At 40.4% G+C, this 24,457-nt stretch overlaps 2 protein-coding genes across 3 annotated transcripts; both read right to left on the reverse strand.

Annotated features, from left to right (window-relative positions):
• Nucleotides 1-5,624: 5,624 nt before the first annotated feature.
• Nucleotides 5,625-17,551, reverse strand: tm7sf2 (transmembrane 7 superfamily member 2). 2 transcript variants are annotated; one of them, XM_069700625.1, is made up of 11 exons: nucleotides 17,482-17,551; nucleotides 16,033-16,139; nucleotides 14,789-14,985; nucleotides 14,150-14,204; nucleotides 13,476-13,670; nucleotides 12,015-12,118; nucleotides 8,779-8,898; nucleotides 8,501-8,669; nucleotides 8,337-8,417; nucleotides 8,026-8,148; nucleotides 5,625-6,263 (listed from the first exon to the last, which is right to left on the reverse strand). In XM_069700625.1, exons 2-11 carry the CDS (start codon nucleotides 16,103-16,105, stop codon nucleotides 6,103-6,105), a joined length of 1,278 nt encoding a protein of 425 aa, XP_069556726.1. In that variant the 5' UTR covers nucleotides 16,106-16,139; nucleotides 17,482-17,551; the 3' UTR covers nucleotides 5,625-6,102. The 2 variants fall into 2 exon arrangements, with proteins under 2 accessions (XP_069556726.1, XP_069556727.1); XM_069700626.1 differs by lacking the exon at nucleotides 17,482-17,551 and adding an exon at nucleotides 16,752-17,427.
• Nucleotides 17,552-17,844: 293 nt separating this feature from the next.
• Nucleotides 17,845-24,296, reverse strand: vps51 (VPS51 subunit of GARP complex). The gene is made up of 12 exons (XM_069700627.1): nucleotides 24,145-24,296; nucleotides 23,868-24,063; nucleotides 23,308-23,437; nucleotides 22,470-22,616; nucleotides 22,154-22,373; nucleotides 21,091-22,006; nucleotides 20,738-20,953; nucleotides 20,514-20,597; nucleotides 19,600-19,734; nucleotides 19,392-19,513; nucleotides 19,022-19,109; nucleotides 17,845-18,939 (listed from the first exon to the last, which is right to left on the reverse strand). The coding sequence occupies exons 2-12, from the start codon at nucleotides 24,045-24,047 to the stop codon at nucleotides 18,679-18,681; spliced, it is 2,499 nt and encodes an 832-aa protein (XP_069556728.1). The 5' UTR covers nucleotides 24,048-24,063; nucleotides 24,145-24,296; the 3' UTR covers nucleotides 17,845-18,678.
• Between the last annotated feature and the right edge of the window lie 161 nt (nucleotides 24,297-24,457).

Genomic DNA, 24,457 nt, shown 5'->3' on the forward strand with positions numbered 1-24,457 from the left:
AACTGATAGGCTTGAAACGTCACGATTGGCATACACAATGTATTGGCAAGTGTACACATGCACGCACGCACAGACACACTGATGCACACTCATATTGTGCTCATTCATTATTATGCAAGACCCTCTATGCTGTTGCATATTATTCTGGCTGTATAGAAAGGCATACAGTGAAATCAGAAGGACATACTGCATGTTTAGGTCGTGCACTTTCTAAATAAACATGCTATCCGAGTTTCATGTGAGGTTTTACTGTAATAGTACTACACTAATGATTCAACATAAAAGAATGACAAAGAGGAGATACTGAGGATGCATGATGAGCATAACAGGAAATCAAACCTTAAGAATAATTTTTTTTTTTAAATATTAAAAGGAGAATAAGGAAAAATAAGTAGTCTTTTTGTCTTTACACTCATATTCCTGCCAAATAAAAAATGGCTTTGGTTGGATATTTTTGTATCCAGACTTTCCACATCCATTGTGACAATTTTCCCTTGAAAACTCAGAAATGAACTTGCCACATTATTCGCAAATCAATCAACCAAATCCCTCTTTTCATACTGTAGAAGGACCATTTTCTGATCATAAATGTTGCCAACGCTTCTTTTTTTATTTTTTTATCTAAAGAATGAAGGAGCAGATGTGCTATCTTAACGGCGTCTTTTGGTGTCCAAGAATGTGTCAAACCTGTTCACACTTGTGTTTTTATTTGGACTGTGGATCGTCTGTCCAGACAGAAACATGAGCGTGACTCACTCTGGCTGTCAGCTGCTGTCTTCATTTATATAACTATCCATCACTTGCATTTGCAACTAAATGCCCCTACGGAGAAAACACAAGTTCCTAATGTTTTCCACATGGAACACATGATCACACGTATGACACATTTTTACCAAATGTTGCAACATATGATAACATGGGGAAAATATGTGGACAAGTATTTTACATGCCGATCTACATGGTCTTTAGACATTTAACCATGAACATGTTCCACAACCATATTTCCTATGGCCAAAATACATGTTTCACATATGCACAATCACGTGATCATGAGTGAAATTCAGTTTTTTTTTCTGTACTAACTTAATTTTCTAGTAATAGCGTTTAAAAATAATGTCTTGGCTGGTGTTTTTGATCAGTTTTTTTTATTTTAATGTGAGACAGGAATGATATGTAAAAATGAAGGTTAGTGATGCATGGTCTAATAGTTCCTCAGGGCTTTTTAAGGCAAATTTAGAGAGCGTTATTCGCTTGTAATGGTCTTTTTAATCGGACAGGTCTGCTCATATGTAATTTTAGGATTCAATTTTAAGATCAAATCAAAGTATATTTTATATGAATGAGGCCCGGAGGCTTTTATATCAGAGGCTTAGCTGTGCAGTTGTTTCCATGAGACTTTAATACTGGTGATAATGGTGGTTTAACACTTGAACATTAATACATATGAAGAAAATTAACATGAATTTATATGAAGGGCAATAGCAACTTCTCATTGTTCACACAAACTGAGGCAGTCAATTATTATAAGAATATTTTACCACTATGCAGGCAAGTTGTCATTATCTTAACTTAAGTGGTTGTGACTTTAGATGGCTTCATTCAAGTGACATATTGGGATTATATGTCATTTCACTAGAAAGAACCTCCACCTCAATTGAGTATGAACAGAATTTATCAATTATGGTATGGTGGTATGCGCTGGAGCTGAGCAAGACATGCGGTTTGGGTAAGGCTCAGCTGAGAATCCACTGTGGCTCTCGGGACTCACAGATCCCATTGGTACTTATGAGAATCACAGAGATAATAGAAAAAATAGAAAGACAAGCGGGTGGGTGGGGCATGAACAATGGGAGCAGCGCACATAGGCCAGTAACAGACAGATGTGCTGGATGGGCAGGTATTTATAGGCACATGGCTGGAAGGGGAGTGTTTGAAGTGTGGTCCTGCTCCTGAAATTCTGATAAAATTATCTCCAATAATATCAGGTAGGCGCAATGGCTTTGAACATGTGTTGTGAAATTACATTCAAACTTAAGTTTAAACACAAACTATGACCTATAAACGGAGCGACGCTTGTGAGGTTGTTCATTGAGCCAACTCGAGCTGATCCACCATAATCGTCGAATATGCACACCTTCCCAATTAGGCGGTCCATTTAAAGGTCCCTTATTGTAATGTTTCTGGTGCTTTATTTATAGTCCTGACATCCTCATGAAGATATTTCCATTACCAACACCATTTTACACCACCTCACTAAAGCCTCTCAGTGGAGCTCTCGTGAGAACAAGCTGTTTTTAGTGGGTGTACCCGAGGTGTATTAATATTAATGAGCATCTTCTCTGATTGGACAGCTATTTTCTGAGTGACACCTGACCTCACACTCCCAGACAATGTTCTGCTGGACTCAGCACACACACCAACACACACATCCCTGGCCTGAGCCACTCTGCACACCTTATTCATACGTACACTCAAGCCTGAATTCCCCTCACTGACTACGCAGCCTGAACTCTGCCTGCACAGACATAAAACTCATTCTACCTGGACACCAACGACGCCACTAATTCATGAAATGAAATGTAATGTAATGTAATGATATTCAATAAATCTGTTTTTTATTCCTTATTCCCGCATCTGTGTCTGCTTTTGGGTTCTCCTCTGTTCACACATAACACAACATACTATACTATGACATTTTGCAGGCTGCAGGAGGTTTAAGATATCTGCTCATCACACCCCAATATCTCTGTTATTACATTTACAGGGAGTGATAAGGACGGAGCATCGACGCCAAACTAAGACTATTCTGCTGCTGTAGTAAACATTTTAAACGTTAGCTGTCTGAATTAAATAACAATAATGGTAAATTGCACACGAGTTACACTTGAGAAATAAAAGTAACAGAGTTGTGGGGGAATACATACACAGCACATACTGCATATGCACACAAACATGCACACACATACATAACATAAGCACATACACAAGGTGAGACGCTTATGTTGTCATTATAGATCTAGTCACCATATAGACATTCATGGTGTTATACAGTGCATCCGGAAAGTATTCACAGCGCTTCATTTTTTCCACATTTTGTTATGTTACAGCTTTATTCCAAAATGGATTAAATTCATTTTTTTCCTCAAAATTCTACACGCAATATCCCATAATGACAAAGTGAAAAAAGTTTGTTTAAATTTTTTTCAAATCTATTAAAAATAAAAAACAAAAATATAACACGTACATAAGTATTCACAGCCTTTGCTCAATACTTTGTTGAAGCACCTTTGGCAGCAATTACAGCCTCAAGTCTTTTTGAGTATGATGCTATAAGCTTGGCACCTATTTTTGGGCAGTTTCTCCCATTCTTCTTTGCAAGACCTCTCCAGCTCCATCAGGTTGGATGGGGAGCGTCGGTGCACAGATATTTTCAGATCTCTCCAGAGATGTTCAATCAGGTTCAAGTCTGGGCTCTGCCTGGGCCTCTCAAAGACATTCACAGAGTTGTCCTGAAGCCACCCCTTTGTTATCTTGGCTGTGTGCTTCGGGTCGTTGTCCTGTTGGAAGATGAACCTTCGCCCCAGTCTGAGGTCCAGAGCGCTCTGGAGAAGGTTTTCATCAAGGATGTCTCTGTACATTGCTGCATTCATCGTTCCCTCCATCCTGACTAGTCTCCCAGTTCCTGCTGCTGAAAAACATCCCCACAGCATGATGCTGCCACCACCATGCTTCACTGTTGGGATGGTATTGGCCAGGTGATGAGCGGTGCCTGGTTTCCTCCAAACATGACGCTTGGCATTCAGGCCAAAGAGTTCAATCTTTGTTTCATCAGAAGAGAATTTAGTTTCTCATGGTCTGACAGTCCTTCAGATGCCTTTTGGTAAACTCCAGGTGGGCTGTCATGAGCCTTTTACTGAGGAGTGGCTTCCGTCTGGCCACTCTACCATACAGGCCTGCTTGGTGGAGTGCTGCAGAGATGGTTGTCCTTCTGGAAGGTTCTCCTCTCTTCACAGAGCAACGTTGAAGCTCTGTCAGATTGACCATCGGGTTCTTGGTCACCTCCCTGACTAAGGCCCTTCTCCCCCGATCGCTCAGTTTGGCCGGGCGGCCAACTCTAGGAAGAGTCCTGGTGGTTCCAAACTTCTTCCATTTACGGATGATGGAGGCCACTGTGCTCATTGGGACCTTCAATGCTGCAGACAGTTTTCTGTACCCTTCCCCAGATCTGTGCCTCGATACAATCCTGTCTCGGAGGTCTACAGACAATTCTTTGGACTTCATGTCTTGGTTTGTGCTCTGACATGCACTGTCAACTGTGGGACCTTATCTAGACGGTGTGTGTCTTTCCAAATCATGTCCAATCAACTGAATTTACCACAGGTGGACTCCAATCAAGTTGTAGAAACACTCAGTGGAAACAGGATGCACCTGAGCTCAATTTTGAGTGTAATGGCAAAGGCTGTGAATATTTATGTACATGTGATTTTTTTCGTTTTTGATTTTTAATAGATTTGCAAAAATTTCAATTTTTTTTATTTCACATTGTCATTATGGGGTATTGTGTGTAGAATTTTGAGGGGAAAAATGAATTTAATCCATTTTGGAATAAGGTTGTAATATAACAAAATGTGGAAAAAGTGAAGCGCTGTGAATACTTTCTGGATGTACTGTACAAGCCCGTCCCTAATTAGCACTTAGCAGATGAAAAACAACAGAAAATAGCGTGTGTGGGCGGGGCCAGAGGCCAACTGTATTGTAAATGGGCTTAAAAGGTTAAAAATAAAGTTGTGCATCAATAGTGCTCGGCCATCCATGTGCACACGTCTCACTGCACGTGAGAGAAACATAATTTGCAGTGTAATGCAGGGTGATTTATAATGGAAAAGGGCAAAAATTATACATACATTATTTTTAGACAGAACTGCATCGCCTGCTAATAGAAGAGGGCTTTCAATCTGTTTGAAAAAAAAGGGCAACAAAACCGAAAAACTCCAGCATTAAAGTGCCACACGAACCAAGTTGTTGACCATAATAACATACCATTATGGAAGATTTGCTACTGACTGAGCACCTATTCAAAAACTTTTCTCAGAGTGATGAAGCAGTTCAGTAATAATGAGCCACCTCCACACTGAATCAACCTGCTCTGATGTAAAACTTCAAGAAGGAAACACTTCTTTCAGGCCATTTTTTAGCAGTCTCTGAATGCATTTACTTGTATTAATACACGCCATGTACTTTTTGTTACTTCCGAGTAATTTGAAGCGAAGCGTATTCATAGCCGAAGCCTGACAGACGTTTAAAAAAAAAGCCTGTGCACATCTGCTATTGAGGCTTGCAGGTTGGAAAAGGAATCCATTAAAACTAGATGATGATAGCAGGTTGGAAAAGGTTATTAAAAAGTGACACGCTGTGAAGATGGCAGCTGCTCTGGTCATTCAGCCGCCTAAGAATGATGTGTCATTCTCCCAAAGGTGGAGATTCACAGCTTCAAACAAAGGAATATACATTTTTCTACATATATAATGGACAGTAATGATATCAGAGCTACTTCATATTGAAGTACTTTGATTTTATTTCCCACAATGTTCAGAAAAGTTCAAATAACTGTCTTGTAAGCACAATTTACAGTTTGGTATTTGTTTATTTCAAGTGCATTTCAGAGGCTTCATACACTTCACAAAAAAAGAATACATTGTAAAAAGAAATGCTGTGACAGTCTTTTTTTTTTTTTTTTATTAACAAAGGCATTATTTATCGGTGTGTTTCCATATTTTCTCACAAAAATATGATGTTAACCCCCCTTTACAAATGAGACATGTACAAGAATCAATGAGTCTGACAGTGTATTGCTGCTAGGTTTCAAAGTCAAAATGTAAAAAGTGAGAAGTGGTCATGAATCATTTTGTAATTGAGATGCAGCCTTACAAATCAAGGCTGGTTAAGATTGTGATCTCCACTGCAGATTCCCAGGCGCAGCACCACTTATCATTTGCCGTCTCTGTTTTCAAAAAGGGATTTACACTCCAAGTTACTAAGTTTTTGTTGTACTTTTGTATGCTGTACTTTTTTTTTGGTCCCGTTCCTCCCGTCTGCTTTTTTTCAGTATATATAAGGGAAGATCCTGTAGGGCACTCGTCGGCAGTAGGTGTCCCACGCCACCCCGTATTTGGCCCTGCATTGTCTCTCGTCGCGGTCCTCTCGGTGAATCAACAGGACGGTAAAGTATATGACATAGAAGTAGGGCAGAAGATGTGAGAATCCTAAAAAACAAAGAAGCATACATAGAACAATAAACAACAAACAAACACAACATAACGTCAGATTTATGATTCACTGATGAAGGATTAAGCACGTTCTTTTGTTACTGACATCAGCGTTTGTGGCGTCATTTACATCAAACAAGCTGTAATCAAACGAACAGCCTTCTCTGTAAATAGCTGCACATTTTCTGTTCACTCTGTTATACAAAAGCCCTGCAGTAAATACCTGTTTGATTAAGCTCCTAATATTCAGTGCTGATTCATCTCCATCATCATTCTAGATGGCACTTAATGCTTCAAAATGAATACCCTTTGTCTTTCACTCGGGATCTACATGTGACCAATTTGCCTCTTTGTTAGCGCAACTTTTATATCTGAAATATGGGATCGTGTTGTTTTTTTTGGTGCATAATCTTTGCCAATTGTAACTTTTGCAGCAGCAGTTAAGGCAGAAACTACAGTATCCGTCTCAGTTACTAAGACAGCTACATAAGTGAGTCACATAGAGCTCAATACCAATAAGCAGTATGTGTCAGCTGGAACAAAAGGCTGACAGTCACTATTTCAGGAAGGGACTTTTCATGGGAACATAAGGCAGTTTACAGAGGAACAAAGGGAACAAATTGCTGCTGCCTTTATTGTCGCTGCATTGTCGCAGATACAGTACAATTACTGAAAAGGACCAGAAGGAAATATGGAAAAATTCTAATGGCTGATGCTGGTTAGCAAACATCAATACCTTTTTCAGACAAAATGTCTCAGTCGCACAGAGATTCAGAAACTGTCACTAAAAGTCGGGCTAAAATGCTGTCAGATTTCCTTATTTTGTATCTGACACTTGATTTAAAGCAACAGTAATCAATATTCTTATAATAATGGGTCAAGTGAAAATGAAAGAGTCGTGGTGATGAATTTATACTGAATTATAACCCAGCATGAGTTACTTTCAACTCTTGTGAGCTATTTACTGTGTTTCTGCTTATTGTTTTGGTTCTCTAATTTGCAACGTAACTGTTTTGGAGCAAACTTGCTGCTCACATGGCGTCGTTTTCAGACAAAGCAGGCAGACAGAGTTAGCTAAAGTGTCATTTTCCAGCTAGAGATGGATATTCTTCTTCAGAGGTGGTGGGAGACCAAAAACCGAACTAAAAGTAAATATACTCACTGACCACAAGCACATCTCCACGTGAATGTTACTTATGGTCCTTATCTGCTGATTGTGAAAATGAGTAAAAAACGTCATTGTACCACTATAAAACGCTTGTATTGTATTGGCACAAGTACTGTTTAATAGTAACCATTAATCTGGCCCAAACAATACAGCATTCAGAAAGTTGTATTAGAAAACATGGACCAAAACTGACTAAAAGACATTTGTGGGAGAATTGAATTGACAATACAACAAACTTACTCCTTTAAACTGACCATTTAGATTCATCAGCAGGAGAAAATAAATTGGGCATTATGAGCTTCATCAAGCTTTAACGGCATTTACAGCAGGGCAGCATTACTGTAGTGTTTCTGTTATCTTTCTCACAATGATAAATTGTGTTGTAGTCCAGCTGGAGTTCAGGTACAGATTAAAGTGGTTAAAAACACCAACTAGTATTATCTATTCCTGTACTAAATATTACTGGACTTGATCAGTACTCATCAATGATAATCTATCTCTTATTCTTGACTTCTTTAACATTTTCTCATAAAGACTGTGACTGTGTTACGCCGAAGACAACTGAGGAAGTGGGCTTTAAAGCCATCTTACCACATGGCAGGGACCACGCCAGGGCCATGAGGAGGTCACCGAGGTAATTGGGATGACGAACGAGACCCCACCAGCCAGACACCAGCAGCCGCTTCCCTGTTGCTGTGGCAATAGTCTCCAGTCCTGTAAGGAGGCGTGGAGGAGAGAAATACTTCAGAGTAACATTTACAAATCGACTCCTCGTCTCCCTCTCTATTCTGATGCGAGGAAGAAATGAGCCTGAGACATAACTAGAAATAAAATGTGAATATATCTCAGTGTATTTGTGCTGATTTAGAAAATATTGAGAGGAAATTTGAAAAATGACTGACTTGCAACACTCGGATGAGTTGGGTCTCGTCTGAACTGGTTCTTCTGTGAGTTGGATTTTCTGAAAATGTAATATCCGAGACCTGATGGTGGACAGGAACATTTTCATTATTAATACTTTACTATAAAACATTTCAGCCTAACGAAAGAGCTGACACGCGATTACCATTCAGTGCTATTATAGCTGCTGCCTTGAGTGCAGTCAGGGCCTGCGGGTGAACAACCAGGAAGACTGCCTGCAGGCCGTATGTGAAGGGAACCCAGGCCAAATCACCAAAGACCAGCATGAAACCAAAACCATCATGCACGATGTCCATGGTAGTCAGAACAGCCTCCTGTTAAGACAGTGAAGTTAACATTAAAGTATAGTGGTTAATGGTACAAAGATGGAGCTCTGCAGGACTAAATGAAGAATTCAGGTGTGACACTGCTGACCCTCCTCACCTCATTCCACAGAGCGTCTGCCACATACAGCAGCTGGAAACTGTTCACCAGTATCATGGCCAGGGAAGGGGAACCTCGAAGCTCCGCCTCCTTCACCAGCATGCCGAGGTTTATGACCACCTGAGGGGACGTGAATATGATCAGAAATAACTGGTCGTATGTTTCACCGGCATTTCCAAAGTATTGTCAGACAAACTCAATCCAGTAGTTCGGAAGTACCAAAAAAAAAGGTGTGATCAGGTGTAACATTACACAGCCTAAAACGCAGCTGGTTATCACTTATCTTTTCATCAAATATTCTGCCAATTAATTTATCTTTATTTTGGTCCATGAAATGTAAGAAAATTGCAAAATTACCATTCAAATGTCTTATTTTTATCAGAGCAGCAAAACTCAAACCAGCTAATATTCACATTTGTTATGCGGGAACCTCTGAACCTTTTGTCAGTTTGTATTTAAAATGATCTTCTATGATAAACTGATTATTAACATGCAGTATTAATAGAACATAATTATTGAACCCAGTATCTCGCCAAAGCATGTAATAAATCACAAATGGACAATTGTTTGTTTTTTTCACTTCAGGCTCTGAGTTTTAGCCAATTTAATTTGAAATAAAATAATGTATACTACATTAAAGAGCCAAGTCACAATTTTAACCACTCATCCAGAGGACTCCTGAGTCTTTGGTCTCCTCAGCCTTCCAGGTCATTTGCAGGTCAATTCCCAGTTTTCCTTTGTGCAGTTATAGAATGAATGCTACAGTTGATTTAAGCAACAAAAAAAAAAATAAAGAAATTTTGAGCCTAATTTAGATCTTCACTTAGTCACCATGACAACTCCTCTTATTGACAGGCAACTTAAATCTAAATTGCAATTGTCACTCACACTGAGACCTTTGTGCGTAAACTTAGTAGCCAAATGTCCAAATGCTTTTGTTTAAAATATCCCCTCCAGCCATGTTTTAAGATATATATTTAATACTCTACTTTGAATAATAATTTTTGTCTGATGTGGGTTTTTTTTTGACAATTATCTTGTAAAAATCTATACAATCACTTCATAATAACATCCCTCTAATTCCAAAAAAAAAAAAAATCTGAATATGTGAACATGGAAATGTATTTTATTTCAGAAATGTAACTGCTCGACACAAAATGTCCATTCTCACATCATTTCCACATCACACTTGTGGAAAATTATATTGGAGCATTGCTATTTGTAATGTTCATAGACCCGCCCCTTAAAATGATGTATTCAATGAGCACAGACAACTTTCCCTCTGCAGCACATGAATGTGAACATTTTAAAGCTTGCTCAGTAAAGCTGAAACATTCAATTCTAGGAACAAAAAGAAAAACATATTTTTGAGCAGAGGGGGACTTTAATTATGGATATACAATATCCCACACACAGTCGGGGCTCAAATTAAAGCCCACACTCTGCACTTTAATCCATAATTTTATGTCAAATTGAATATGCTAAAGTACAGAGCCGGAGCGAGTAAGAAATGTGTGTGTCCGTTATTACAGTGAGGACTGCTCTGTAAATCAATTCCCTGCCATTCAACTTATCGGTTAAATAACTAATCAATGCAACTGTAGCTGTCATTCATGGTTTTTTTCCCCTTCAAAATTATGCATAATTATTGCTAAAGGCTTTCTAAGAGAAGAACCTTGTTGGAATCAGTACATAGTTATCATCGATATCTGTGTTGAATAAGCCATTTTTCTTTGTCATTCTTGGATGGATGATACACATGCATGGATTGAGACAATAAAAATGTTATATTTCATTTTTAAACAATCCTGTTTAAGCAGTATTTGGATTTCTTTTCATCCCAAATTCCAAACAATCCCTTAAATAATTGAGGAGAATTTGCCTTTTCATGGCTTATTATTTGGGATTTAATCAACAATGGCAAAACACTGAATGTTATAAGTAAGTAGCTTCAGCATTGAACAGGAAACCAAAATATCCCACACACTGTCTGTAGCCAGTTGGTGGAAGCTTTTTCTGTGCTCTCCTACGCACACGTCTTTAAAGCTTTCAGATGTGCAAAGGTTTCACTGTTTTTACTGTAAATGCCGAGAGAGAAACAGACTCATCTGCATTAACATTTTCCAGCAAAACCTGATCCCTTTACTGTCTGCATGCTGCTTTTTATCATTCTTATCATTTTTATCATTTTATCATTCGGACCTTGTTGTAATTTCAGAAATCTTATTTGTAATTCTCACTGAGAAATCTATATTTCGTCTTATTTGGTCCGATGACTCAGAGCCAGATGATGATGTGCACCTCTGTCCCCTAATACATCTCTCACTGTTTCAGGTCATCAGGGAAAATAACATTCTGATTCTGAATGAGTCAAACTCACAGACTGCAAATTATTATGGATGATCGGAGGAGAGCAACACCGCCACCTGTTGGTCGTTTTGAGTTCTTAAACAAAAAACAGTATTAGTGGTCATTAATGCACTTGTGTGTGATGGCTGTTGATATGTCCAGGATGCACCCTGCTTTTTTGCCCCATGTAAACTGGGACAGGCTCCAACACTATGTGATCGTCTATAAGATAGAGTGTGTATAGAGAATGGAAGGATGCAGATTGAGATATGTCAGCTTCGTGTTTAAATAAACAGAGTGGCTTAAGACACAACTGTGAATACGGAAAATAGAAATGTTAGCCTCTTATTTAAATTATGTAACATATATTTGCCATTTCTGGTGGTTTAAGAAAATGTTTCTTTCCTTTGTTTTGTTGAATTGTGAGGACGTGACAGCTATTAAATAAAAATAAACTCATAACTGCTCTTGGCATTTAGTCAATGCGTTTGCCAGTTTGTGACTTCAAAATAAGGTGCGGTATAGAAAAGGTTTTAACCCGAAACCCATTTGTAATTTGTTATTTTCTAACTGAGGATATGAGCAAATAGGATCATTTATAAATACAATGTGGTTTATCAATACACAGCACAGTTAGGCTGCTGATATTTTAGAGCTGAGAATTTCAGTCAGATAAAGGATCAATGAAATAGACTAGACTAACATATTCCAATAAACCACCCCTCTGCCCTGCACTCTCTCTGCTACTTGGGCACGGAGAGGGGTGATGGAAGGTTAACAAATGCGGTAATGTAGCCTAAAGCCCAAAGCTTGAATCGATGTCTGGATTTTGAACTTTAAAGTATGCTGAAGTGAAGTGATCAGTTCACTGCTGCAGGTCCACTCACCCAGCCAATCAGACCCGGTCTGAGCTCACAGAAATATTTCAGGTCAAACTTTCCAATCCGTGGGTTTAGCTCCCGTCCGATGAAGAAGTCATACAGGGGATTTCCTAAAATAAAACAGTGGGATAAATGCGTAAAAAAACAAACAATTAAATGACATATTATTCTGTATTTGTGGTGTCAGCAGGTGCATGCTGTAAAAAAAAGGGACTTAATCAGCGGTTAACAGTTCATGAGCACTTTGCTGAAACTCATTTGTACTCAAAAGCTGTTCTCTTCTAACATTCAAATTCAGTAAATCCACCTTCTGATACATGCATTGTTCTATGTAATAGGTCTTTTTCACTGCAGACATTTTGACACGTCAAACAAGAAAAAGCATAGCTGTAATTAAAAGATGTAATTGATGGTTGTATTCCATTTAGATGTGCCAGTCCAACAGTTCCAGTAGTGACGTAGAAACAGAACCTTTGTTAGCAATATTAGTTCCACCTGAGCTCCTCCTGCTATGACAAGTTAAAATGTAAGCTGTGAAAATGTCTGTATTGATATGTAATATTCAGTTCATTGCAAGTTTTACTGGGTTTCCTTGAATGTTTTTGTACATTTCTCAGAACAGGAGCACTAAACTTGTTGCTTTAGGTTGATTCATGCCGTGTAAACACGTATGTAGGCCAGGGATGTATAATGAGGAACACTAATGGTCCACTGAGAGCTTCTGTAGCTGAGAAATATCATTCAGGTCAAGTGACTCAACTGTGTTTTCTATTTTGTTTCATTTTAAATAATAAATATAATATAATAAAAAGAGTCTGTGACGCTAGCAGCTCTTTGGGTAGGCAACCTGTGAGCACAGCGGTGCTTCAAGTTAAAGGTTAATATGTTCAGTCTGACAATGCTAACAAACTGATGCTTAGCAGTTTTTGTGTTTATTAGATTCATTACCATTAGTTTAGTTTATAATTTTTTACTCAAATTTTTTGTTAACTATTTTGCTATTTGCTTATTAGCATTGAACACAAACTACAGCTGATGCAGATGAGCCGTGCCGCTAACATGGTTAAAAATACTACATTGTTACCTTGTTACCATCCATTTCTTTAGTCACAAATTCTTCCTTTTTTTTTTGCTTTCTCCAGCCTACACTTTACTTTATAGCATGTGCTAATTTTTTCTTTTCACAAACTGTTGTAAAAGTAAGGTTCTCACAATACTGCATGCCTTCACAGAAACAGCACAGTGCAGCTGGCGCAGCAGGGTCATCTTTCTGGAAGGAGGGCATTGATGCTTGATGCCTTCAAGCTGCCGTAGAGCTCGGAAGTTAGACAATTACCCACGGGAAATACCAAAGTCGTCCACCACACAATGAACCAGGCCTACACGGTGCTTTGCCAGTACTGTATGTGGTTTTTAACATTATTTTAGTGTGGAATCTTCCTTTAATGATCAATCTCAACTTCTCACCTGTGTTGCCCCCCAAAGCAAGAGCATGCGAAGGAGCCCAGAACGAGCGGATGTAGAGGTAGATGGAGAAAAGGAATGAGACCGCTATTGCACACACTGCCAGAGGCAACAGCAGCTCAAACAGGTGCCCCAGAGGAGCCCCGAGCCCCAGCAACAGCATCAGCAACCCGCCACTGATGCACAAGCCATGAAAACCTGAGGGAGAGAAACAAACAAAAGTAAATGCTTTAGCCCGAAGGAGGCTGGTATGAAAAAAAAAAAAAAAAAAAAAAGCAGGCAGAGTTGGGAGTTGTGTAACAAAAGTAAACTTTAGTGCAAGGTCACACCTGGCAGAATAGGTCAAACATGACTTTTAGATCTTCCTTACAATAAGAATAAAAAATAAGAAGAATAAAAAAAAAGTACAACAATCGGCATTGAAAAACAAGAGCACAGTATTTACACTTCAGATATGTGTAATACTGACACTTAGCTGTGAAATATTGCAGATGTAATGTTTCTTATTAGCGCTATAACACTTCACACTTAAGTTATGACTAATGGATTTAAATTGAAGTTTCTTAAACACAAACAGATTAAATCCCTAAAATAAATTATCATAAAAATAAAACATGCAATGTATTATGAGTCTTGCATATATCTACTGATCAATAGCAATAAAGCTTGAACAATACCATTTATTGGATACTTGAGGCGTGTTCCATCTCGAAGGGCTAATCCTTCAGACACCTGAAAGCAAAAATACAGAATTTCAATCTTAACAGAATAAAACACAAATCATGTCTCGTGTTCACTAGAAAGACATTCGGTAAGTTGAAATCAACTGTGACCCATCTTTATACATTATATGGAAAAACTATTTTAAGGGAACCTTATCAAAATAAGGTTGTGTAAAGACTTTATTGTGTTGTGTATTGTGGGTTGTGTAAAGAAAATTAGTGGCTGAAATTTTATTATGTAATTTCTTAAAACTCTAAAACATCAATATCAGTATTGGCTTAAAAACTTTTATTAATCAGGGTACAGTGAAAACAAACCACTTGTGGCCACGGTGGCCACTGTTCAGCAAAAGTCTCACTTTAATATCTAATTTTGCAATTTTTTTTAATGATAATTTTCTTTATTCATTTAACGACAATGATAATTATTTCATTTATTAGTATCGATTCTTACCTAGCCCTATACCATGATGCAATAAAATAATGTTTGTCATTAATTATCCATGGCTTTACTTTAAGACACAGAAGACAATCAAAGCCACGGTCAGTTTCGATGTAAGTTTACTCTGAACCAGGCTAATGAACGTCCCATACCTTCCCCAATGGCATCAAATAGAGGAGGGCGTGCAGAGCGATCCATCCCAGCAGAAGTACGGGGGCCAGATGATCCCACAGCTGGTCAGTGGAGGGGAGAGGAGGGGGCCACTGGAGCACACTGGCGTCAGGACATTGACTCACACAGATCAGGAATAGCACCGTTAGCGGAAGAAAGATGGGAATGCATATGGCACCTGAGAGGAATACAGATAGAATTTACATTAAAGGCTGGATGTGTGTTTAGACAGCCTGACCGACAGAGGAGGCAACAGCCCGAAGCACTGAAGATATAAAAAGAAGTGAAACGGCATCAGAGAAAAAACGGCCCAACCCCCGAGACTGTTCTGTTGAATCAGATGAAAACTGAAAATGTATGTTATCTGTAAATAACTGAAGCCTCTCAAAGAACCACATGGTAGAAAAACAATTGAATTAGCTGACTGACAGTTCAGGTCTGTGGAGGAGCTTCATTGTCAAAGCAAAAACAGGATTTTCCTTTTAAAATAACTGAAAAGCAAATTGAATTTGAAGCCCAATTTTAAGAGCACAGCAGACAGACAACACACACACACACACACACACACACACACACACACACACACACACACACACACACACACACACACACACACACACACACACACACACACACAGCTGTGATGTATCTGTTCTCTCATTTCATTTTGTGTCTATAAGGACAAATCTGACTTGGGGGGCTGTGATGATTCTCAATTGAAGCTGTAATGAACAGTCCCGTGTTGATGGGGCTCATGCTGTGAAGCTACTGATCTTTTCTGCACTGAAAGATTCAACATCTTATTATTCTTATTGTGGCAACTGTTTTATGATCCACTGAACAAACTGCGAGGGACATTGACCTGATTTGTGCAATTTAATAAAACAACAAATCTAAACAGCATCTATTTATCATAAAAAGCACATTTGTATAAATATTATTTTGTATGTTAGCTGGTAATATCACCACCTTTTATATAATCAGCTTTTGTTCACTAAGATGTTTCGCTTGAGCTTTGCCTTTAATGTCTATTGAAAAGCAGCATTTATCTGTAGGGCAACACGAGGTAACGGAATAACTCTAAATGTGTAAATAGAAGTATTAACATATAATAGAATATACTGATGGAAAATGTTGTTTATTTTCTTCTTTCCTGCTGCAAACAGGTGATGTCATCTTCAATCATATCAAAGTTGTGATGGTAAGACGCACTGCTTTGACTCACCCAGGGTTCCTCCAAATTCCCTCTCAGTGTCAGGTGATGATCTGTGTTTGAGTGCTTGACTGTTTGGTCTCATTATTGCGCTCCGGTAACAAGATTAGAAAATGTATCTAGACACAGAGGAGCAAATATAAAGCAGTAATTAGTTGGTAATACCAAGTAGTACAAATCACAGCTTCCTCCAAGTAACAGCACCTTGTGATGACATTAAGTGTGTTTACATGCACATTAGTATCCTGGCTTTCATCATATTAAGTGTTAACATGAGAAACCTGGTTATCCATATCCTTTATGCATGATCATAACAGTATTCAGGTTTCTAATCAGCTGTGCTTTGATTTCTACCATTTTAAAAACTCAGTTCTTTACCAGCACAGTGTTCAGAAACCTAGAAAAGGTGTTTACATGCAAAGTTAGACCGGTTTCTGTTTGAGTACTACAGATAGCAAAATTAGAACAAAACCATATCCAGGTTTCTGAAACCAGAATGAGATGTTTACATGTGCAACAAATAACCAGGATGCTCAACCCACAATTACATTGCTCTCTTAATGCATTACATTCTGAAGTAAAGTATTACATATCAAGACCATTTTAAACAGGCGTACACATCATTTCAAATACCTGTGTAAACCTTTTTGCTCCACTACAATTATCTAACAGCAGTAGTCAATAGCTAATGATCAACCTACACAATATTCATTATTGTGAATTATACTCACACAGGTGTTTTCAGTTAGTTTGGCTGCACCTGCTCAGGTTTAACCTGTGTGAAGACTTACTGGGATTTACACAATGACATCCTTTTAACTTCTGCAACAAGACTAACAGGAGCGTGAGACAACAGATAGTAAGATCATTTTAACCAGAGGGCTTTTTCTTGTAGTGTAGTTAATGGTGGTATTTCTACTTGTACTTGAGTAGAGAATCTGAGTACTTCCTTCCACAGGTGCAGAGTTGTCAGGCAGAGGGCATCCTTAATGAAAAGCCCATTGACCCAATGGGAAAGCTGCCTTCATGTATTTAAATATTTAAAGGAAATTCTAGAGGTAGTCGATCACAAATAAACAGGCAGATAAAATATGACAGACCTGGAAACATTTTGAAACAAGATCAAGAGAATAAGCAATGAGACGTTTAAAGTGTCAACAAAAAGTAATTATCTTTAAAATGAGGTAACTTTTTCACATTTCATGAACCAGTGTAGTATTACTGCGGTCATTATCATACATAACAGAGACAAAGCTCGGGTCAAATTGCTGTTGCTCCCTGCGTGTCCATGCTGTGACATTTCTATGATGAAACGCGAGTCAAAGGCCGTTCAGTCCCTTTACAATGCTGATGATGAAATCATACGCACGCACGCGAGAGAGAAACTCAAAGTTTACCAGAAAATATGTCAAATATAAAGAGTAAAAAGCTGTATGTCTTTTAATACAACGAGTGTCTTACCGGCGTGTGGGTGGAGATGTAAAAAGGACTGTGGGCATCAATGGCACTCTTGCACACCCTTCCAGCACCCTGCAGACGGAAACGCCCCCGAAACACGTTCTCTTCTTACGAGGTTACCTCTCAGCCAATCAAATCTCTCCGCGGTCATCAGAAGAGGGTGGGGAGAAAGGGCTTCAGCCAATCAAATGCGCTCGTCAGGTGGCGACAGCTGTGCTCCTCGGCTGGCAGAGCTTGTGAAATACACCTGAATTAGACGGGCACTTTGATATGTTGAGCTAAACAACTGTCAACACCGATATAATAATACATCTACCATATATTGTATAATACGTCTTACTTTTGAAAGAAGAACAGACCTTTTGAATCCGGCATTCATACACTTTTATTCCAGACATATACATTTAAACCATTCATAAACGTACTGATTATCTGCTGAGGCATGCAGCGAAAACAATGAATCAACCAACCTGAAGGCAAAATCTTCTGCAGAGTGTTACATGTGGATTACATAATTAGTAGACATTCTGACTGCAAATTAGTCAGCAAAAGACCCCTAAAAAAAGATTTATTAATGCATGAGATTTCCAGAAGACAAAACGTTTTTATTAGTCATTAATATTCTGTATTCACATTCAACACGTTTCCTTCAAAGGGAAGATGAACTACAACAGTTTTGCTTGGATAATGGCTCCTGTTTTTCGATCTCTGCAGACACAGGAGATGAGATGATTTATATAATATATCATATCTTGTGGTTTGTAAACGACAACTGCAATGTTAAACTCAAGTTTAATAAGTGCCCATTTCAGTGCCTGGAATGTTAATGCAAATCTGCCCCAACTTCGCTGCCAGTCAGTCACTTCAGTTTGGACAACACAGCAGCCAAGTGTTGTTGAGGTTTGCTTTAGCGTTGGAAGTGTTTACAAGAGTAGATGTTCGGTCCCTGCGGCTCAAAGACAAGAGAAGAGACTTAGCTGATGCAGAGAGTTTTAAGTTTTGAGGACTCATTTAATTTTTGGGGATTTCTCAGATGTTTATGAACAGGTGTGCACAATATTTTCACAGTATAATTAGAATCTGGATCACTAACTCAACAATTAACAGTAAATGTAACACAAAATTTGTTTAAACTGGATGCATGATTCCAGTGTGGACTGTAATTCTGCCTGTCTGTCTGTCTGTAATGCACTTTGAGCTTTAACCTCGTTCACAGATGACTTCGATCACACTCTGCTCCATTGGGGCAGGATCCAGGCAGCGGTGGGCGGAGCTCCCCACTATCTCATCCAGCAGGAAGTGCACGAGGTTCTCGTCGGACACGAAGCGCCACAAGTACATCTGCAGGTAGTGGCAGTCCACCTGGATCTGCTGCAGCCCGTAGCGACCAAAGGTGCGCAGACGGACGCACTCCAGGAACGTCTTTAAACTGATTTTGATAATTCCTGTCATCACGGAGACCTGGGGTGGTTGGAGAGGGTGTGTGAGTATGAAATGTGCGAGATGTTTTTCCTTCCACGAGTACCTGAAGATATCTACTCACCTTGTTGAACTCCACTGAACTAAAGATGTCGATCCTCTCAGAAAACAGCTTGTGTATGTTGCTCAGCAGATTGGTATCCATGGGAGCACTGCAGGTAAACAAAAGACAACACGCTCCAGTAAATCCACAATTAAACCAATACAAAGCATGATTAAAGATGCCAATGAGACAAGGAAAGTGATAGTAATAACACATATTAGCTACATGTGTGTAGTCTGTATGCCCCGTCTGTGATGTTTTAGAAAAAAAAGGAGATGACAAATCTAATTTTCTGCCCATTGTACACTACACTGACACAATGTTGTAAACATATTTAGATCCTGTCAAAAAAACAAAACAGAAGCAAAGCTGCAGTCTGCCGCTCCAGTACCTTGGAGTGTAGCTGGCAGCGTAGCGGGCTTGCTGCCTGGAGCTGCTGTACACAGAGAAAGTCCTTTTGCTGGAGTCACTGCTGTGTGCCTTCCTCACACCTTCCTCATACAGAAGACCCACCTGCAGAGCAGAAGGTTCATAAAACATTCATGTGTATTCAAGTCTGGTACCAATGACAACACTGTAACGGTTATCCAAAGAGTCACCTGGACATCGATGGAGGTGGTGTCCTCGACCACTCTCTTCATCACAGCACGGACATTTCGTGGCTCGATGGTGTTGACCCAGTCTCGCGTTTCGACGCTCTTTCTTAACATTTGGGAGATAATCAGGCCCTGAACCTGGATAAACAACAACAACAAAACGAGAGGAAAAGTAACTGACCCGCATTTGTGTCTTTCTTAAAGAGAAACTTTGGCTTTTCTCAACCTGGACCCTGTTTTGCCATTATTCAGAGTTGTACTAGAGCCACTAAAAATACTTGTTTTTGCTATTTACAAATTCTACTTCTTAATATACCTGAAAACATGGCTTAGTGTTGTCCAAAAGATGGAAAAAAACAAACAAAAAAAACAAAACAATGGTGTGCATTGGTTCATTTCCAAATTGTGCCAACAAAATGTCATAGAACACTTCATGCAGCTTTCATAGACTACTTTAGCTGGATATGGACACACTGAAGTTGTTGCTAGATGTGCCACGAATGGAGGCTAATACTCATGTTCATACACTGCGCCTTGCAGACTATCAGGTCTGCAGTGAACATTTTGAACAGGATGATTCCTGCCAGCCACAGAAGAGAAGAAATCCAGTACAATAACGCCGTTCTAAGAGTGGAAAGGCCTCCTGCAGAGAGAGTGGACAAAATGCTTTTAGCTACAGTTACTGTGCAAAGAGAGAGGTGAGCGAGACTTCTCCTCAGCCGGGGACGTTGTCAGACAATTATCTTCAGAATCTGAGCCTGTCGGTGGCAAAAACAAGTCCTTTTAGTGGACGTACATTAACCGGCCGCCAAGCTGCCCCAAAGTATTACACTGCAACCTGTACTGCGGCTATCAGCGCTCGCGCTCTCCCTCAGTACAGGACACTCGCTTGGTGAAGCCGTTGAAGGAAAACCCACCTTGACATAATGGTTGAGTAGTTTCTGTGCTGCCTCCTTGGCTTCTGCACATAAAGTTGTGACAGGTGTTACAGGGCTGTGGTGCTGAGGGTACAAACAAGAGAAGAAAATGACAGCGAAACGGGTCTTTTCAAACTGTTCAAAACCATTCAGAGTCAGTCCGTTTTCTCAGGACTGATACACTAAAATAAAACATGAACTACTCTACTTCTACAGTGTGATACCTGTACAAGGAACTGTTCATCTGTAAGCGTGAGTATGTATGAGATGGTGGAGGTTTCATAGTCCAAGCACAGGCGAGACAGCAGCAGCAGAAGAGCGGGAGGAGTTGAACCTCCTTTGTCTCCTGCAGTCTCGCAAAACTGACGAGAAGACTGGCACACAAACTTGATGAAGCTCACCACCAGACTCTCACGTACACCCTGGCTGCAGAATTCACCCTGCGAGCGGGAGACAACACAGAGATAGCCGTCACTGTCGTTGTGCAGAGACAACATAGAGGGTTACAATTACACATGGGGTCACAAAAGAAAGGAAAGGATTTTTTTTGTGGCAAATAACCAGAAAAACTTTTCACCTTGAAGTACGGCTTGTTGGAAAATGTGATGTCTTTAGCTGTGAATAGATGCACTGACGCCAACACTGACTTAATCTGATTGAGAATAGAGGCTGACAGGGAGGAGAGCAGCTCCGGCAGGCTGTTTGGAGCGTCTCTGCCGGAGGACAGCCCCCCTAGATGAGCTCCGCCTCCAGCCATCGAAGCGCCAGCCACAGAGAGCCGAGGGGTCGCCAGGGCCTGCCTCACGTCCGTCAGGCTGTCCATGTAGAAGCTCTGCAGGGCCGAGAGGTACTGCTTGACTCGCTCCGTCGCCGCCCGAATCACGATCTCGGTCCCCTGATTTGGCACAGACGAGCCCGGCAGCAGTTTGACCACGGCCTGAAGTCTGCGGTGGAAGCGGTCGAGCGCGCGGACCAAGAGGGAGTTATCTCCGACCCCTTTCTCTTCTTGTATCCTCCGATCCACCAGCGAGAAATACCGAGCAGCCAGATCATCCACAAAGGCGTGCAGCTTTCCATTTGCCATTTGAGGGATATTTTTGGATGCCAGTTCGCCTTTCTGAGCATGGTTGATGAACAGTTCTTGGTAGGATGTAATTACTAAACATAAGCTGCTCACAAATTCATTGCAGCCTCTGTCTATGAATTCCAGGATGTCAGTGTTTGAGGTGGGAGAAGGTAAAGAGCTTGTTTTTGGGGAGTTATCAGACGGAGATCCGGCGGCTGCAGCGGAGGACGACCTGCGTGCAGAAGCATCTTTCACGGCTGCGGTGGACGGGTACGGTCTTATCTCTGCTTCCAGGCCCTGGAGGTCGGACTCCAGTCGAGAGCGTGCATGGCTCAGGAATTTATCACAGAGCTCTTCAGCTGGCTCATCCAACTGTAGAAGCAGCTCTACACACTCAGATAAATCTTTAGCGCTTGACCCACCATCCCTACAGGCACAACAAAAAGAGACAGAAATAGCTGATCTACAGGAAACTGAAAAAAAATAAGACGAACATGAACATTATTTTCGAAAGACTTTTTCGTCTGTGTCAAGGTGGCATCTCTTATCTCAGTGTAGGTTAAAAAATTCCCACCTGAACTTTTGTCGAAGCTCTAGCGCCAGCTTGTCCATGATGGCGTGACAGTCATCCTGAATCCCCTTGAAGGAGGGCAGGTGGCTGTACTGCTGCAGCACACAGCGGGCGCGGCGGTGGGAGCTCACTGCCTGAGTGTAGGCCTGCAGCTCCAGACACTTATTCAACCGAGCAGGCAGTTCAAACAGAAACTGCAGCTTCCTCAACAGAGTGTGAACCCCTGTGGTGGGACATGACAAAACAAAACGTGAAAATCACCATCATGAAAGCCCTGACGACTGATTCAATGAAACAAACAGCCAGCTTCAGGTCTCACCGGAGAGTTTTGTTATCTGCGCGTGTTGGTCCTGAAGAGTGCCGCTGATCCGAGCACTGAAGTCAGTGATCGCTGCCATGTTAGCAGACAGGCAATCCATTTCATCTTCCATCTTTTTGAAGTCATTCTTCATCTTTCTTATGGTGTCTGGCAAAAGGAAGCAAGGAGGGATATTTAAACAAACCCAGATTTTTGTGCTGGTAATGGTACCCACTGCATGCACATTGCAGGAACAAAAGAACAGCTAAACGATGTAATCTTCTTTGATCACTTTTTTTTCATCACTGATGACAAATGATCTGAAGTCTAAGGTTTTTAAACATTTACAGTCATCAGTGTTTTATTAGAGTTGTAGCAGTCGTAGCATTTCATTGTTACAACTGATCCAAAATTTACAAAGTTTCTTGGAGCAATCTCAACATATATATATATATATATATTGCATAATTATCAATATTTTTACTTATCTTTGATGTGTATTTTTAAACATACCTTATGATTTCAGATATCTATACTAAAATGGACAGGAATACTGAAACGTTTTTATACGTGGACAAATGAATTTGTAAAATTCCCTCGCTCAAAGCTGATCAAATAAAATATATGCTGACATAACCGGTTGATTACTGTCAAATTTTAATTTGAAGCGACATTACTGAGTAACGTGTGCATTATTCCAAAGAACTGATTGTTGATGCCGGGTAATGAAAAGAAAAACAAATTATGAGAGAGATTAATGATCTCCAATTGAAGCAAAGAAAATCTAATTTTACCCAGAACTGTCTGGCTCTAACGCCCGCTGACATTTCAACAACGTCGAGTGTGACGCTCTCTTTACCTGTAGCAGATATGAACTTGTTGTAGTTTTCATACACCAGCGTCTGCATGTCACTGTCCAAACAGCGGATCTGCTTGACCATGCCGGTCTCCTGGTCCATCAGCTCCGCAAGAGAGCACTCCCTTCTCAGCTGCATTTAGGCACAAACACACCATGGAAACAGACCCCTTAAAAACAGTGCATATACAATTGGTTGTGTTCCTGGAGATGAAGTGTGGAGGAGCACTGGTTAACTTAGGCATTGTTTGGTGATTAAATTTATATATTTCCAACAAGTTTTATCTTCATAGGAATCAGCTGCCTACAACTTCACCTGTATCCATAATCCCCTTTCACAATAAAGACCTAATATCTTCCATTTTTCATATATTACCACAATACAGAAAATGTCCCTGGGACAAAAGACTTCATTTCTGATTTCCATGAAGGAAGGGTTGTAGGCCTAATCACCGAGCAGTGACTTTAAAAAGGTAACATCTGTCCAGCTGTAACAGCACACACAGAGCAGATGTGAGTTAATGACAGTGCAAACAGCTGACATGACAGCAGTGTCTTCTCACCTTGTTGAGGTAGAGCTCCGGGTCAAAATGTGGCCCATTGATGTCGCAGGGGTCCAGGGACTCCGGCTGCTCCGGGGCCTTTCCTTCCTTGTTCAGCCCGTAGTAGAGCTTCAGCATGCCGTGCACCCTCCGCCTCCTCGCGGGGTCCTCCACCACCGAAGCGTCCATCTCCCCGTCCATACTGAACTCAGGCCAGCTGGGAGACGCACAAAGTGAAAGGACGGTAAACAAAAGATGACGCGCGTCCAGCTGACAGGTGACAACCCACAACCACTACCTGAAAACGGACACTTCGTGCTCCAAAGTGGCGAATGTATGATTCGTTTAGCAGCCTGCTCTGACAATACGAAACGTTTCAGGATAAATAACCCGAAACTGTCATTTTGTCTGACACACAGGCAGCTAGCTGGATGGGGTTATTGTTTCCGGGTCTGTAGCCTATCCGGTGTTACGTTGTCAAAGAGAGTGCGTAAAGGAGTCGACGATTGTTTAGTCCGGAAGTGCACTACTGCGCATGCCATAGTTGGTGTGCAACGTCAAAATAAAGTGCACATATTAAAAACATTTAGTAAATTGGTATTTTGTTTGTT

Source organism: Brachyistius frenatus, unplaced genomic scaffold, assembly GCF_029030835.1.
Source record: "Brachyistius frenatus isolate BFR_SWC_R1_liver_20210118 unplaced genomic scaffold, ASM2903083v1 Contig_34, whole genome shotgun sequence".
Lineage (NCBI taxonomy): Eukaryota > Metazoa > Chordata > Actinopteri > Embiotocidae > Brachyistius > Brachyistius frenatus.

What these genes read in the sequence shown, in the direction of transcription:
- tm7sf2 (XM_069700625.1), bottom strand. Translation starts at nt 16,105, where the DNA reads ATGAGACCAAACAGTCAAGCACTCAAACACAGATCATCACCTGACACT. An exon ending in TGCTTTGGGGGGCAACACAG is followed by an intron (nt 12,119 to 13,475) that starts GTGAGAAGTTGA and finishes GTTTTATTTTAG; the next exon opens with GAAATCCCCTGTATGACTTC. An exon ending in AACTCATCCGAGTGTTGCAA is followed by an intron (nt 8,149 to 8,336) that starts GTCAGTCATTTT and finishes GCCTCCTTACAG; the next exon opens with GACTGGAGACTATTGCCACA.
- vps51 (XM_069700627.1), bottom strand. Translation starts at nt 24,047, where the DNA reads ATGGACGGGGAGATGGACGCTTCGGTGGTGGAGGACCCCGCGAGGAGG. An exon ending in CGGAGCTCTACCTCAACAAG is followed by an intron (nt 23,438 to 23,867) that starts GTGAGAAGACAC and finishes GCCTAAATGCAG; the next exon opens with CTGAGAAGGGAGTGCTCTCT. An exon ending in CCACCTCCATCGATGTCCAG is followed by an intron (nt 19,514 to 19,599) that starts GTGACTCTTTGG and finishes TCTGCTCTGCAG; the next exon opens with GTGGGTCTTCTGTATGAGGA.